This window comes from Primulina tabacum, chromosome 6 (genome assembly GCF_025594145.1).
Source record: "Primulina tabacum isolate GXHZ01 chromosome 6, ASM2559414v2, whole genome shotgun sequence".
NCBI classification, from domain to species: domain Eukaryota; kingdom Viridiplantae; phylum Streptophyta; class Magnoliopsida; order Lamiales; family Gesneriaceae; genus Primulina; species Primulina tabacum.
In genome coordinates this window covers 12,348,671-12,366,591 of record NC_134555.1, presented here as the reverse complement: position 1 = coordinate 12,366,591, position 17,921 = coordinate 12,348,671, and the positions used below count along the sequence as shown (strand labels likewise).

Below are 17,921 nucleotides of genomic sequence, written 5' to 3'. Positions count from 1 at the left end.
ATTTCATCTTCTTTCTCAATAAACAGACACCCATACTCTAAACACACACTCACATCTCTCTTGAAACTAGTACATTTGCTAAACCATTCAAACACAACCCACGTCTTCCATCACCATAATTTAAGCAACTCATCTTTCACACTTCTCATTCTAGTTTAGAAAATAATAACGAAATTAACATTACTTCATAATAATATCCAACCATATCTTGTTTATTACAGTTTCGTTAAACTTGGTTTGTTCTTCTTCGTTTTAGGAAAGGTCGACTTCTGCAAGGATTGCAATCGAACTCAGGTACTACAATGTTATTTCAAAGTTATACTTCACTCTCTTTTAGTTTATTAAACCCGAATCATGGCTCTCCAGCACACCAATACACCCACCCATTATTTATTTATTTTTATTTTTATTATTATCATTTTTTTTTCTTAAGAAAATGTTAGTTAGTTTTTTTTTTTTTTTGGGTTAAAGAGTGGTGCAGTATTTCCATGGATATTATATTATTTTTTTGACTTTCACAATTTGTTCAAAATATGAATTTTCATGTGATGATATGTAGCACTATCTTGGACAATATGTGTTTTTTGTTTACGTGTAGCACTATCTTTGACGATATGTAACGTTCCGAAAATCTGAAGGTCCACATAAACCACATACATGAATGTTATTAAATTTTTTTGGTATTTTATTAAATTGTTTTAATGCATGGTTATGTCATGAGTAGGGTTCATTTCATGATTATTTTAAAGTTCCACACATTAGTGTTTATATATGCATTTCACGTTTGAACGAGGAACGTAGACTGGGGAATTATCAGGAAAATTATTTTTATTACATGATTAATTTTTATTAATTAATATTAGATGTTTTAAATATATTTTTTCAAGAAATGGGCTTTGTTGGGTATTTTTACCCGCTGGAGCATATTTTTAAGCGGTACGCGAACTTTATCGAATCGGGGGACTTTTTGAGGGTTCGGGTAATAATTTCAAAAACTTACTAAAACAAAATATTTTTCGGAGGTGAGTTTGGGCTTGATGGGCCCATTTTTAAGCTTTGTGGGCTCAAAACTCTTTTTAAGCTTTTAAATGATAATTTTTGGCCCATTAAAGTTTATTTTACTATTTGATTAACCCCTAATCATCCACTAAACCTAAACCTAATCTCCATCAGCCGACAACCCCTTCTTCCACCACTCTTTTCACGTGGGTTTCAGCAGCAAAGCTTAGAGACTTTCGGCCAAGCTTTTTCTTCAAGGAAAAATTCTCCGGTGACTCCCCGACGCGCAAATCTCCTTGTTTTCATTCATAATACATCAAGGCATGCCTATACTTTCGTTTTCTCTTCATACACGCTGATAATATGTAGATATTTACGTGTTTGTACGAAAAATTGTATGAGTCACATTGTGGTTGCGTTTTTATACATGTTGACATGAATCTTGCATTTCTTTTCTTGCCTTACTCACGGTTTCTTGCTTTGGTGTGAAGGGCTGCCAATTTAATGTTGCTAAGGGCTGTACACGAAGAGTAAGAGGGGGACATAAGGCTGGAGTCGAAGTTTTGTGGGTTTTAGGAGAGGGCCGATCGATATCTTGAGTTTTCGGGTGTAATTTCTGTGTCACAAAACTGTCACCCTATGTTATTTCAAATTCTGAGACTTATAAGTTGGTTTTATGGAAATGTGTTTAACATATGATTTTTAGAAATCTCTATTATCTTCGATTTGATAGCAAACTCGTAATTTTCTGACAAGAAACGAGGGAGATATGATTTTTATCGTAAAGTCGCTCAAGCTGTGGAATTTCTGTGTCTCAAAACCCGTCAACCTCTGCTATTTCATATTTTGCGACTTATTGGTTAGTTTTCTGGAAATGTATTCAACATATGATTTGCAGCACTCTCTGTTATCTTCGATTCGATAGCAAATTCGTAATTTTTTGATAAGAAACGATGGATATATGATTTTTATCGTAAAGTCGCTCAAGCTGTGGAATTTCAGTGTCTCAAAACCCGTCATCCTCTGTTATTTCAAATTATGCGACTTATTGGTTGGTTTTCTGGAAATGTGTTCAACATATGATTTGTAGCACTCTATGTTATCTTCGATTCGATAGCAAATTCGTAATTTTTTGATAAGAATCGAGGGAGACATGATTCTTATCGTAAAATCGCTCAAGCTATGAAATTTGTGTGCATACGCTGGAGATTTCCAGCAACGTTTGGGCTTATTTCGTGGGTCATAAGTGGTCTAGAATGGGTGGTTTATAGGCTGGTCATGTAGGTTTAAGTCACGGTTTAAGTTGGGAAAATTTTGGTTAAGTTTCGGGTTGATTCGGGTTAAAACCGGGACTCCGGTCCAAGCTTTAAAACGAATCGGTTAAGTTGCAAAATGGGCTTGAGTTTACGTCTTGGAATACTTAAAAATATGTTTTGGGATGTTTTAAGGGGTTCGGTAAGCTTTGGGTCATATTTTTAAGATTTTATGCATCATGTTCACAAATTTTGGGTCATATTTTTAAGATTTTATGCATCATGTTCACAAATTTACCATATTTTAAATGTTTATACATCATGTTCACGATTTTTAAGATTTTATGAAATTATACGTTGCATGCTTGAATTTAAGGAAAATTGCATATGTGCATGATTTTTATAAGTGATGAAAACGATGATGTTTTTGAACGATGAGAATTAGTTGTGCCTATCGAAGTATATGTAAATGCATAAGACGTATATGTAAATGATGATGATGAGGCCTAGGCACAGTGGATGGATAATCATGTCACCGGTGTCCGACAGCCGCAGGGTAACCGCAGTTATGATTAACGATGAGCTGTTTTGACACGTCACGATTTTACACGACACGCTTATGTTACGCTTTTAAAGTTCATGAAATGTATATTGACTACAGTATATTTTCACTGCTGTGTGCTATATATATGTACTGGTTATTTCTGGTACATGCGCGTTCAGTCTTTAGACTCACTAGGTGTGTGTGATGCATGTGAGTTCGATATCGAGGGGACGAGAGGTGCTGATGTCTAGGCCCAAAAATCCTTGCTTGAAAATTTGCGAAAAATTAAAAATTTTTCTTTTATAATAAATGGAGTGCCTCAACCATAAAATCAACTGATGAATCAAGTTCAATGTTTTAAAAAAATATAGCAGCGGAAGAAAATAAAGTTTGCCGAAAATAACAATTTAAAAATATTCAACAGCTGATAAAATGTTTGAGCATAAAAAATGGCAAGTGCTGAAACTGAGGTCCTCGGGTGCCACTACTACTGCCGACCCAAGCTGGCTCACTGGTCCCCGCCCTCGGCCCTGGCCTCATCAGTACCTACAACAATCAAGTCTAGTGAGCCTAAAGACTCAGCATGCAAATATCGTAGGTAACGAGTAAATACTGAAGTAAAATGTGCATGGGATAAAATATCATGTCATGAGGCATACTGAAAATAACTTGTACTGAGCAATTATAATACGTGCATAACTGAACTGAAATCATAGTAAAAATGTTTGCTCCTTGGAGCCCTGTACTGAAATAACTAGTAAAAATTTTCTGTTGAGATTATGGTCTACGCCTGTGGCCTCTGCACTGAACTGAACTGATCGGTAACTTGCTACCGGGGAGTATAAAACTGAACTGAGCTGGCCGGTCACTGGCGACCGGGTGGTACCAAACTGAACTGATCGGTCACTGGCGACCGTATAAAATAATGCTCCCATAATAGTGAATTGACCACAAGCCATATCGCATAAATCTCAAAAATAAGTATTTTCTATTTTTCATGCACGTAATATAATTAACTGGCATAATGAAAAAAAATCCTGTAATTTTACCAACTGGATTGGATTGGATCGTCCCAAGGCTCGCTGCAACCTAACTGTCATGAAAAATATGCAATAGCTTAAACTTGACCAACCATGCAATTTACGTTTGAAAATGCGACAATTACGTCTACCGACTTCGTATTTAATCATGACTCCGAACCAACCCGAACCAACACTGAACCGGCGTATAGTCATGATTAAAATACGCTTAAAATTATGAACTAATGCTCCTAAAATGATGAGGGTCGAAATCTAGGTGAAATGGAGGCCAAAACAAGAAACGCTCTTTCGAGAGTCAATTTGGCACATCGCACCGTAAAGTCTCGTACGACCTCAAAAATGATCCGAATCACGAACGGTCAAAAACACGACCTTCCTAACTTGATGAGGCACTGTACAGTCCAAGGCCACACGTCTTAGACATGATAGGGGAGTGATCCAACCAGGGCTATAGGCCCCTAGGGCAGCCATGATCAGATCCTTACCCTTGGACAACAAAACTGAATTTTCGAACACAACTCTGCACCTATGGGGAGCTCGCTGTGATTTCGGTTTTTCCAGCAAGCATGGGGACTGAATGAATGGACCAACATGATCCTAATGCATCCTGTTACATGTCTAGGAGCCGCCTTTGGAGCCTGGAGTCGAGCCATCCACCTGAAACGTCAAAACAAGAGAACCCGTGAAGCTTGTCATGGAAACCGAAAATCTGCATGTTATATTTTTCTGAAATTTCTTGGTGTGTTTCGGTTTATGGCCAAAGAAATCATGATCATGCAATGAAAATAATTGATAATAGGACTTGATTGAGGTTTGAAAGAATCTAGACATGCCTTGGTTTTCGTTTGAAATAAAAACGAAAAGAATACGATGACTCGGCGCGGAGGAGGTGGAGCGCTTCTCTCCTTTTCCTTTCTTGCTCTCGACTTTCACTCTTGTTCTAGGCTATGAGGGTCACGATTTTTCTACTCTGTAAGCTCTGAATTTCGGTCATGGGGGAGGGAGAATGATGGTTAGGAGAGTGAGGGAAGTGGGTGCAAGATATAGGGGATAACTCAAGACCAAGTCTTCATCTTTTGAATTTTGAATTCTAGTTTGATATCAAATGATTTGTTGGTGCATGTTGGGGTGAGGTGACCGATCAATTACCATCTAGACTAGGTGAGGATAAGGTTGATCATTAATTAAATGGTGCTCCCAAAAATAAAAGAATTATCCTACTAATTAAATACAAAGAAAGGGTCAAAGGTGTTGAGTTGGCATATCAATGCTTAATCATCTAAGGGGCCGAAAATTCATCTAATAAATGGAAGGAAAAATGTTTTCTAGCTAGTAAATTTATAACCCTTAAAAGCCTCACTAATCCTTAATTAATTTAGTGAATTAATCCCTTAATTAAATAACTTAAATGAGCTTATTTCTTAATCACCTCAAGTAATTAAATTAAATCCTCAAAACATCCTTTTTAACTTAAATGAACTTACTTGCTAGATAAATTAACTTCTGGAAATATTTCTCGAATCTTAAATTCTATCTCAAAGCTCCAACTCCAGTCCGGCCTCACTGAAATAACTGAAAAATCAAACTACTGCATGAAATAATAAAATAATTAACTTCAAAGAAATGCCTTTAAAATAATCATGCAATGAAGTCAATTAAATTTTAAAAATATAGAATTATGCATGGCTTATACGTAGACTGATTTACGGGTTCTACAATCCTTCCCCCCTTAAAAGAAATTTTGTCCTCGAAATTAGAACTCACCGAATAACTCAAGGTATCGATCTCTCATCTCCGGTTCAGACTCCCACGTAGCTTCCTCCTCTGAATGGTTGAACCATTTGTCTTTAACTCGCTTAACCAACTTGTTCTGAAGTTTCTTCTCCTGCCGGTCTAGGATCTGCACTGGTCTCTCCTCATAAGATAGGTTCGGAGTAAGTTGCAACGGCTCAAAGTTCAGCACATGCGAAGGGTTCGCCATGTACTTCCTCAGCATGGAGACGTGAAAGACATTGTGTACTCCGGCCAGATTCGACGGAAGAGCCACACGATAAGCTAGCGTCCCAACTCTGTCGAGGATCTCAAACGGTCCAAAGAATCTCGGACTGAGCTTCCCTTTCTTCCCAAATCTCATGACACCCTTCATAGGTGCCACTTTCACAAATACATGATCGCCCACTGCAAACTCTAAATCTCTCCTCCGCTGATCGGCATAACTCTTCTGTCGGCTCTGAGCAGTCCTCATCCTATCACGGATCCTGACTACTACATCTGCTGCCTGCTGAACAATCTCTGGACCCAACTCTGCTCTCTCTCCTACTTCATCCCAATGAACAGGAGATCTGCACTTGCGGCCATACAGTGCTTCATACGGAGCCATACCTATAGACGACTGCAAGCTGTTGTTATAGGTGAACTCAACCAATGGTAAGTTCGACTCCCAACTCCCTGAGAAATCAATGACGCAAGCGCGAAGAAGATCCTCCAAAATCTGAATAACTCGCTCCGACTGCCCATCTGTCTGCGGATGGAAAGCTGTGCTAAACAGCAACTTCGTACCCAAAGTCGAATGCAAACTCTTCCAAAACGAGGAAGTAAATCTGGGATCTCTGTCAGATACGATCGAAACTGGAATACCATGGAGTCGGACTATCTCTCGGATATACAGCTCTGCATACCGAACCATGGTGAAAGTCGTCTTAACAGGCAAGAAGTGCGCTGATTTGGTAAGACGATCTACAATCACCCAGATAGCATTCGATCCTCTGGCTGACCTCGGCAATCCGGTCACAAAGTCCATGGTAACATTCTCCCACTTCCACTCGGGAATAGGGAGAGGCTTGAGCAAACCTGCTGGTCTCCGATGCTCGGCCTTCACTAACTGGCAGGTCAGACACTCGGACACAAAATGTCTGATGTCCTTCTTCATACCAGGCCACCAATACAATAGCTGCAAATCCTTGTACATCTTCGTACTCCCTGGATGAATAGAGTACGGCGACGTATGGGCTTCTGATAAGATATCTGCTCGGATAGAATCACTGCTAGGAACCCATATCCTGTCTCGGTATCTCACAATACCATCACTGACTGAATACAAGACACTGCCCTTGGCTTCATCTCTCTTCTTCCACTGTGCCAATTGCTCATCTGCTAACTGACCACTGCGAATACGGTCCATAAGGGAAGACTGAATGGTCAAGGTAGATAGACGAGGAACTCTACCTCGAGGATAAGTCTCGAGATCAAACCTCTGCATCTCAGTCTGAAGAGGTTTCTGAATCGTCAAATGAGCCATCACTGCGACTTTTCTGCTCAATGCATCCGCAACTACATTAGCTTTACCCGGGTGGTAGCTAATGTCACAATCGTAGTCTTTCACAAGCTCCAACCAACGCCTCTGACGCATGTTCAGCTCCTTCTGCGTAAAGAAATACTTGAGGCTCTTGTGGTCGGTAAAGATCTGGCACTTCTCTCCATACAGATAGTGCCTCCAAATCTTCAAGGCAAAAACTACGGCGGCCAACTCTAGATCATGGGTAGGGTAGTTCTTCTCATGAGTCTTCAACTGTCTAGAAGCATAAGCTATCACCTTCCCATGCTGCATCAATAGTGCGCCAAGACCAAGCTTCGAAGCATCGGTATACAGAACAAACTCACCGGACCCTGACGGCACGGCCAAAACTTGTGCTGAGGTAAGAGCTTGCTTCAAAGTATCAAAGCTCTTCTAACACTCCTCGCTCCAAACAAATTTCACATTTTTCTTGGTCAGTGCTGTGAGTGGAACTGCAATCGAAGAGAATCCCTTAATGAACTTCCGATAATATCCTGCTAAGCCAAGAAAACTGCGGATCTCTGATGCATTCTGAGGCACAACCCAATCTCTGACTGCTGCAACTTTCACTGGGTCTACCTCAATGCCACTGCTGGAAACAATGTGGCCTAAGAACGCCACCTTCTCTAACCAGAATTCGCATTTATTGAACTTTGCAAATAATTTGTGCTTCTGCAATGTCTGCAACACTGTGGCCAGATGTCTGCTGTGATCCTCCCGATTCTTGGAGTAGACGAGAATGTCGTCTATGAACACTCTCACAAACTGATCGAGGTACGGCTGAAATACGCGATTCATGAGATCCATGAAGATCGCTGGCGCATTCGTCAGTTCGAACGGCATCACAAGGAACTCGTAGTGGCCATAACGAGTCCTAAAAGCAGTCTTGGAAACATCAGCATCTCTCACCCTCAACTGGTGATAACCAGAGCGCAGATCAATCTTGGAGAAAATCGAAGCTCCCTGCAACTGGTCAAACAGATCCTCAATCCTCGGAAGTGGGTATTTATTCTTCACTGTAACCCTGTTCAACTCCCGATAGTCAATACAAAGTCTCATAGAGCCATCCTTTTTCTTAACAATTAAGACTGGCGCGCCCCAAGGTGAGAAGCTAGGGCGAATGAACTCCTTGTCCAGAAGTTCCTGTATCTGCTTCTTAAGCTCTGCCATCTCTGTCGGTGCTAGTCGGTACGGCGCTTTGGATATTGGAGCCGTACCTGGCATAAGCTCAATGGAAAACTCCACCTCTCTCTCGGGTGGCATACCAGAGACGTCTTCGGGAAAAACGTCTAAAAAATCTCTGACAATCTGAACATCTGAGGCTGACTGGCTGGGTTCCTCGGGGACAGATAAAAAGGTCGCTAGAAATGCCCGACACCCTCTATGCATGAGCTTCCTGGCCTGAACATAAGGAATAATGCGCGGTAAAGGAAAGTACATGTCCGGCTCAAATAAGAACTGCTCCATTCCAGGCGGTCGGACAAGAACAGATCTCCGCTGGAAGTCTATCAACACTCTGTTCCTCAATAGCCAGTCCATCCCTAGGATAATGTCAAATTCCGGCATCGGTAGCACAATCAGATCCGCATAAACAAGATTACCGCGCAGCTCAAGGTCTATATCTCGGATAACATTGGTGGCTGCCATCTCCTCGCCTGACGGCAACACTACTGAAAAGGCTGTATCTAGCCCAATGGTCTGGATCTTGAGAAAGTTTGCAAAGACCTCCGAAATAAACGAGTGAGTGGCCCCTGAATCTATCAAGGCCTTGGTAGCGGAACCAGATATAAAAATTCTCCCTGAAAGAGCGGAGCTCTAAGTTGAATCCAGTAGCTACAAGAACTAAATTTATAGACATGCAATGGTCAAAGTTCTTCTAACTTAAATCTCCAAAATACTACTAAGTAGAGCATGCAATCCTATCACAGTTCTAAGTTCAATATTAATCCTTATTCCCAAAACACGGAATTTCAAATAACAACTTAAAGTTTAAAGGTACCTGTCAACAACATAGTCTCCGGGTTGGTTTCCGCGGCATGGAGAGCAAAAACTCTGCCTTGGGTAGGCAGATTCCTCTGAGGGCACTGCAGCAACATGTGGTCTGGACTGCCACACTTAAAACACTTTCCTGAGCCAGACATACATGCTCCAGGATGGCGGCGTGAGCACTTGGGACAGACTGGGTGCTCATAAGTCCTCGGGGCTGGGCGTCCCCGCTGCTGCTGCTGCTGCTGGCCTCTGTTTCTAGGCGGTCCATGAAAAGGCCTCTTGTTCTGCTGCTGATGCTGATGAGGAGGAGGGCGGTGTGGTACCTGGACTGGGCGCTTGCCCTGGCGATCCCTCTCGATATCCCGCAGATCCTGCTCTGCGGCTTGGGCTTTGGAGACAGCAATCTCATAAGTAGCAGGGTCAGACACCCTAACATCCCGGCGCAAGATCGGCCGTAGACCCACCAGGAAATGCATCAACTTGGCTTTGGCATCATTCGCGATCAGGGGCACAAAATGACAGCCCCTCTCGAACTTACGGATGAACTCCATAACCGTCATGTCTCCCTGTCTCAGGCTCATGAACTCAGTGGTCAACCTGGTGCGCACTTCCTCTGCAAAATATTTGGAGTAGAAAACCTCCGTGAAGCGTGTCCATGACAGTGTAGCCAAGGTCAGGGCTACTGACGCTCCTTCCCACCATAAGCGGGCATCTCCACTGAACAGATAGGTGGCACAACGGACTCGGTCTGCGTCTCCCAGCTCCATGAACTCGAAGATAACCTCGAGGGATTTGATCCATCCCTCGGCAATCATGGGGTCAGACGTCCAAGAAAACTCCTTTGGACGCATCTTCATGAATCGCTCGTAAACAGCCTCTGGCCATGTCGGCCTAGTCACCACAGCATTGTTCCCCGCAAACTGTGCGAAGAACTGCGTCATCCCAGCTAGCATCTAGGCACTCATGTCAGGTGGGGGCGGTGGTGGAGGTGGAGGAGGAGGAGGTGTCTGCCTCTCTTGTCTCTGATCGTCATTGTCCTCGCGACGGTGCTCGCCACTACCTCTCGGGCGTCCTACTTGACGTCTAGGGGGCATACTGTTCCAACATAACTCATACGTAACTAACATGCATAATTCCATAATTTATTTTAAATGAATACTGAAATGCTGAAAATCTGGTCGAAATTATTTCATAGAAGCATGCTGACAAAATAATTCATGCTTTAAATAAAATGCTGAACTGTAAAACTTACAGACCGAAGGCATGGCTTCGTGAGCTTCTCGTGGTCAGTAGTAGTGTAACCCTATACAGAACCACCGCTCTGATACCAACTGTCGAGGCCCGAAAATCCTTGCTTGAAAATTTGCGGAAAATTAAAAATTTTTCTTTTATAATAAATGGAGTGCCTCAACCATAAAATCAACTGATGAATCAAGTACAATGTTTTAAAAAAATATAGCAGCGGAAGAAACTAAAGTTTGCCGAAAATAACAATTTAAAAATATTCAACAGCTCATAAAATGTTTGAGCATAAAAAATGGCAAGTGCTGAAACTGAGGTCCTCGGGTGCCACTACTGCCGATCCAAGCTGGCTCACTGGTCCCCGCCCTCTGCCCTGGCCTCATCAGTACCTACAACAATCAAGTCTAGTGAGCCTAAAGACTCAGCATGCAAATATCGTAGGTAACGAGTAAATACTGAAGTAAAATGTGCATGGGATAAAATATCATGTCATGAGGCATACTGAAAATAACTTGTACTGAGCAATTATAATACGTGCATAACTGAACTGAAATCATAGTAAAAATGTTTGCTCCTTGGAGCCCTGTACTGAAATAACTGGTAAAAATTTTCTGTTGAGATTATGGTCTACGCCTGTGGCCTCTGCACTGAACTGAACTGATCGGTAACTGGCTACCGGGGAGTATAAAACTGAACTGAGCTGGCCGGTCACTGACGACCGGGTGGTACCAAACTGAACTGATCGGTCACTGGCGACCGTATAAAATAATGCTCCCATAATAGTGAATTGACCACAAGCCATATCGCATAAATCTCAAAAATAAGTATTTTCTATTTTTCATGCACGTAATATAATTAACTGGCATAATGAAAAAAAATCCTGTAATTTTACCAACTGGATTGGATTGGATCGTCCCCAGGCTCGCTGTAACCTAACTGTCATGAAAAATATGCAATAGCTTAAACTTGACCAACCATGCAATTTACGTTTGAAAATGCGACAATTACGTCTACCGACTTCGTATTTAATCATGACTCCGAACCAACCCGAACCAACACTGAACCGACGTATAGTCATGATTAAAATACGCTTAAAATTATGAACTAATGCTCCTAAAATGATGAGGGTCGAAATCTAGGTGAAATGGTGGAGGCCAAAACAAGAAACGCTCTTTCGAGAGTCAATTTGGCACATCGCACCGTAAATTCTCGTACGACCTCAAAAATGATCCGAATCACAAACGGTCAAAAACACGACCTTCCTAACTTGATGAGGCACTGTACAGTCCAAGGCTACAGGCTAAAAGCCAACCAAGAACTCAAACGAGCCTCCGAACCTACATAGCAACTTGCTGTAAATTTCCAGCAGCTGCAACCTTGCTTGCATCGCGTCGTTTGCGAGACTTTTGGCCATTGGGGCTTGAACCACCGACCAAAGCCTCTCCACAACGTCCCAAGGAATGATTTGAACTATGGATAAGGGCCCTAGGCCAGCCACAATTCGCCTCATTCCAGCAACCACCCGAAAGTTCTTACCGAGGGCCCTCATGCGTGCGTGTGTATTGTTTTGTTTTGATTGCTGTCTCGTGTCGTTCCAGTGGCCATTTGATTGACCATGGCACGATCTAGACATCTAGGGGCATGTTATGAACCGTGGCTAAGGACCATAGGCCAACCAAGATCCACACCGAACCAACCAACTCGAAGTACATGTGCTGTCAAAACCGAAGGGGCCGAGAGGGGAGGGGGCTGTTCTTGATGTTTTATGTAAAAAAAGATGAGCCATGGACCAAGCCACCAAAAGGGCGACTTAGTCACGTCTTAGACATGCTAGGGGAGTGATCCAACCAGGGCTATAGGCCCCTAGGGCAGCCATGATCAGATCCTTACCCTTGGACAACAAAACTGAATTTTCGAACACAACTCTGCACCTATGGGGAGCTTGCTGTGATTTCGGTTTTTCCAGCAAGCATGGGGACTGAATGAATAGACCAACATGGTCCTAATGCATCCTATTACATGTCTAGGAGCCGCCTTGGGAGCCTGGAGTCGAGCCATCCACCTGAAACGTCAAAACAAGAGAACCCGTGAAGCTTGTCATGGAAACCGAAAATCTGCATGTTATATTTTTCTGAAATTTCTTGGTGTGTTTCGGTTTATGGCCAAAGAAATCATGATCATGCAATGAAAATAATTGATAATAGGACTTGATTGAGGTTTGAAAGAATCTAGACATGCCTTGGTTTTCGTTTGAAATAAAAACGAAAAGAATACGACGACTCGGCGCGGAGGAGGTGGAGCGCTTCTCTCCTTTTCTTTTCTTGCTCTCGACTTTCACTCTTGTTCTAGGCTATGAGGGTCACGATTTTTCTACTCTGTAAGCTCTGAATTTCGGTCATGGGGGAGGGAGAATGATGGTTAGGAGAGTGAGGGAAGTGAGTGCAAGATATAGGGGATAACTCAAGACCAAGTCTTCACCTTTTGAATTTTGAATTCTAGTTTGATATCAAATGATTTGTTGGTGCATGTTGGGGTGAGGTGACCGATCAATTACCATCTAGACTAGGTGAGGATAAGGTTGATCATTAATTAAATGGTGCTCCCAAAAATAAAAGAATTATCCTACTAATTAAATACAAAGAAAGGGTCAAAGGTGTTGAGTTGGCATATCAATGCTTAATCATCTAAGGGGCCGAAAATTCATCTAATAAATGGAGAAAAATGTTTTCTAGCTAGTAAATTTATAACCCTTAAAAGCCTCACTAATCTTTAATTAATTTAGTGAATTAATCCCTTAATTAAGTAACTTAAATGAGCTTATTTCTTAATCACCTCAAGTAATTAAATTAAATCTTCAAAACATCCTTTTTAACTTAAATGAACTTACTTGCTAGTTAAATTAACTTTTGGAAATATTTCTCGAATCTTAAATTCTATCTCAAAGCTCCAACTCCAGTCCGGCCTCACTGAAATAACTGAAAAATCAAACTACTGCATGAAATAATAAAATAATTAACTTCAAAGAAATGCCTTTAAAATAATCATGCAATGAAGTCAATTAAATTTTAAAAATCTAGAATTATGCATGGCTTATACGTAGACTGATTTACGGGTTCTACAGCTGAACTCTGAGTAGGCAGATCCGATGGGCGACACGACCCGAGGACCTCATGTTTTTCCCCACATTTATGATTTTATGATATTGAAGATATGAGTATTTTATACGCTATTGTTTTCACTGTTGAATTTTAGGATTTTTACGCGCTTATTTTCCGTGATATTTTATTGGTAATTACTTACGATTATTTTTAAATGATATTTTTAGTAGGACTGCATGTATGAAATTTATTCAAATGCTTATTTTCAAAATGTGAGCTTCATAAAAAAAATTTATTTCCGCACTTTTGAACCAGTAGACGTTTCAATTGACATCTCTTAAATTATACATATATTAATATTTATTATTTGATGTATACTCTCTAACTATAGGATACTCACATTTCTCGAATTACTACATTTATCCGAGTCAACCACCAACGACAAAAAGTTCTCTTTTGTTTATGCTCTAATCGAAAACAAATAACTGGGGCAAAGGATTATCCCAGACCTATACCGTAGTATTGAAATTTCGAACTGTTGTTGAATCCATGAGCAGACAAGAACCTCGACTGATCCTTGAAAAGAATGAATGGAAAAAAATTCATTAATTTTGGTTGAGACAATTCTCTCTAGAGTCAATAATTTGATACGAAAAACTATATCAAAACATGCTCAACCTAGTAAAAGGGCTTGGAGAAAATCGAAATTCTTGATTAATTATGTTTATTTGATATTTAATTGTTCGTCGTTGTTTCAAGAGTTACAAATCTTAACTGTCTCAAAATTGTAATATGTGAAGTATATAATGGCCAACAAATGTCGTATTTGACGAATTTTTCAAAATTTGTAATAATTTTTTTTCGCATATTAAATATATTACTCGCTGTCAATTGAGTTTGTATTTGTGTTTTAATTACGTAATCAAAATTCTCACATTATCTAATTTAAATTCAATTATCTAATAGATTAAGATAATTTTGAATTTTTGAAAGATGTTTATTTATTTTGTAAAATTTTAATAGAAAAAATAATATATGATTTTCTAAATATATTTTTCTATTTTTTTTTTTTTGGTTAATAACAATTTCACTTGTACAAGATATAGAATGTGATGATGAAAAGGACTCAATGACGGTAGAAGATTATTATCCTTATTTGAACGTTATTTATACATCTTAATCAAAATTTTTTAACATGTTACAAAAACTCATTCATCTAATAAACGACAGCCAATACCCATAACATGTCTATTCCAATTTCAGATTTCAAATCTAGATTCCTACATACTCAACTTTGCACAAGTTCGGTTTACAGGGAAATTTCTCTCATTACTCAAAAGTATAGTGAGCTCGGGTCAAACAAATTAAATAAATTTTGTAATCATTCTAAACGCCACATAGACCTTTAAAACAACGGTATTTATTAAACACGAGGTATAGAAGAAGGAGTGACCATATTCCGGAACTTACTTGGGTTTCAGTAGTGCATTTAGTGACATGGGCAATCAAACAATGCGAATGAAAGGAATGTCCACAAGGAAAGACATAAAAAGGTGCCATCGATCCAACTGAAGTATAAGCCCTGGCCATCCAATAGTCACTAGATGCATCTAATATTTTCTTTCGGCAAACCTATTAAACACCAAATGAGAGTGAAAATATGAATCTTGAAATGGGGAACAATTATTTAAAATTTACGAACTTATGGAACAAGATGAAAACATGTAACACAGACAAATGAGAAGTTCGTGTCTGCACGATTATTTCCATGTGAGCTAAACACAGCCAAGGGCACCTTCAGTATGACGCCATGCCAATTTACCTAGACTTGTGTATAAAGTTTACTAAAAGTTCAGGAACACAAATACCAATACATCATTACCCCACATTCTTCATTCCGCTTAATTACAACATATCTTTGTGCAAGGGCACCAATATCATTCCTTATGTTGTCAGCACCATGAGTAGCATCATTCATCTCTTGTTTGAGTTTTTTCGATTTGCTCATTGTAATCTTCGAGTGATGTGCAGATCGCCTCCTACAAATGTTTTATAAGATCGTCAAGCCATGAGCAATTGAGAGCGAACCGTTGATAAGTAAAGCAATGGGTTTCAGCTTTGATTTGTTGGCTTTGATTTGAATCGTCGAGATTGATGAAAACGATGGGACTAAGTTGCATGCTAGGAGTTGAGTTTGCAAAAACAAATTACCAAAATCTGGCAAAGGCCATCTGATAAAATATTCGAATGAGAAATCCAAACATGGTAACTTACCTTGAAATCATCAATCAATGCAAAATCTGGGAAAAAGGATAAGATATCTTCGATCTTTAGAAGTCCATCAGTTTCCTTGAGAAATGCTATTGCCTTTCTTATATTCTCCTGCTTCGTCCCCTTCTCTTGTTCAATGACATGCTTAGCATCCATAAGCCAAAGTTTCTTCCTCAAGTCTTCATCATCTTCAACTTTATCGGCTTCAGCCATGGCAAGCTCGACATCAACCTAAATCAGAACTAATTCACGAATAACGATGCATACGCAGTAAATAAGTTATATGCATTCACACATGCTGCATGCACGGACAAATAATAAATTTTTGGAGTTACAACTCATTTAAATTCCATAATTGTTTATTGAATAAGAGACTTGATTATTATATCTTGATTAATTAAAATAAAATTTGAACATAATTAAAAGGTCTGCGATCCAACCTACAAAAAGCAAGAGCAACTGCTTCTTCGTGCATAAACATCATACTGTATATATGGACACAAGCACGCATCCGTTTTTCCTTGAGGCAAAGACGCAAGGCATATTTTGGATCATAGAAGAATTCAGGGGAATTGGGATTCTCTTTTCGAAACTTGCATTGCAGGAACCGCAGAAGAGTGCTTTCATCATCCTAGATCAAGCAGATAGAAGCCTTACTTTTAGATTCAAAAAAGAAGGTAGAACCTTGTGTTCCATGATTTTTTCTAGAGAAAGAAATAGAAGATTATTAATTGGATTCAAAGCATGTGACTCATTATATAACTAGACTGTTCACCATTTTAAAGAAGAACAAAACTGCACAACAAATCGCTACGAGGTACTTAGCATTTTATTTTGCAAGGAACTGGACAGTAAAACAGTCTCCAAATACAAAATAATCAAACGAACATACTTGAAGCATTTTTTGAGTGTGACACAAAAGAAATAGATATTTTATAAGTTAAAAATAGGCGTACCTTTTACACAATTGGTTTCACTGTCCATATCATTTTAAGGATACTTTCAATGGTGCAAGTTTTTGGTCAAGCAGGAAGCTGGTTTTGTAAATTAAGTGAAAAATTCTCAAAGGAAAGAAGCAAAAGTCCACATAATACAAGTTCACACTGCTCACATTTTGAGATAGTAAAAGATTCTGTAAAACAAAAAATTCAACCATTCTACAATTAGAAGGTTCAAAGTTCTTCATAAATGTATCAGAAGATTGACATTAAGAAAGCATGTGTGCAATTTTAAAAAATTTTGAAAATAGCAAAAAAATATTTAAACTTTATCGAAAACATTAACCAGAGATGCTGAATTAAGCAACCCAACCTGCTTAGCATACAACGAGAGCAACAAATTATGAACCCCTGGGTCCTCGTTCTGCAAGCGATGAACACAATACTCCAAATCTTTGATCACTTCATGAGTTTTATTTCTGGATATGTTGTAGAGAATTATATCATGAGTTTAACATAGAGTATTTTCGTAAAAGATTGTCGTAAAAGATTGTAATACAGCAATCTCCAGTTCTCATCTAACATATATTTCAACTCTCATATAAGTAACATACTTTGGTTATGAATCCTAATCAACAATTTAAGGTAAGCAACTTCGTCCTTTAGAAACAGAACAAAGTGAACTCAAAGACCAAAAGCAAACGTAATGCTTGTCAATTCAAAGTATTTAACCATGTCAACGGGTAAGCAAAACTAAAAATCTGCTGATTATGAAGAACACGTTATCCCATCAAGCTACAAGGTAAGACTGACTATGTCCTTTAGATAATAGAACAAAGTGAACTCAAAGCTAAAAGCAAACAATGCCTGCCGATCCAAAGTACTCAACCAAAGCATTGGGTAAGCAAAAATAAAAATCTGCTTCTTATGCAGAAAACTCATCCCATCAAGCTACAAAATAAGACTGCAGTTATAATAATCTAATCTTTCCCTCTTCGATGCTCAAATTTATCTCAAGTTTTTCTAGTCTTCTTCATGAGAAAGTTATGGTCCATGACAGTTAAACTGATTAAATTTCCAGTTCTCATGCTTGGACTGAAATTCAAATTGAAATTTAATTTTAAAAAGTACATTAAATTTATGCTTTTTGTCCTTTAATCTTCACAATATTCTCAGATGTGATATGAAACTAACGAAAGCATAAATTTTTTTT

At 39.4% G+C, this 17,921-nt stretch overlaps 1 protein-coding gene across 1 annotated transcript; it reads right to left on the bottom strand.

Annotated features, from left to right (window-relative positions):
- Positions 1-14,885: 14,885 nt before the first annotated feature.
- LOC142550053 (vacuolar sorting protein 18-like) lies at positions 14,886-15,996 on the bottom strand. The gene is made up of 4 exons (XM_075659295.1): positions 15,774-15,996; positions 15,382-15,538; positions 15,229-15,294; positions 14,886-15,131 (listed from the first exon to the last, which is right to left on the bottom strand). Exons 1-4 carry the CDS (start codon positions 15,782-15,784, stop codon positions 14,886-14,888), a joined length of 480 nt encoding a protein of 159 aa, XP_075515410.1. The 5' UTR covers positions 15,785-15,996.
- Positions 15,997-17,921: the final 1,925 nt, after the last annotated feature.

Coding starts and splice junctions, on each gene's coding strand:
- LOC142550053 (XM_075659295.1), bottom strand. Junction 15,295..15,381: donor AGCGGAATGAAGAATGTGGG/GTAATGATGTAT, acceptor GTCATACTGAAG/GTGCCCTTGGCTGTGTTTAG. Junction 15,132..15,228: donor CGAACTTCTCATTTGTCTGT/GTTACATGTTTT, acceptor GGTGTTTAATAG/GTTTGCCGAAAGAAAATATT.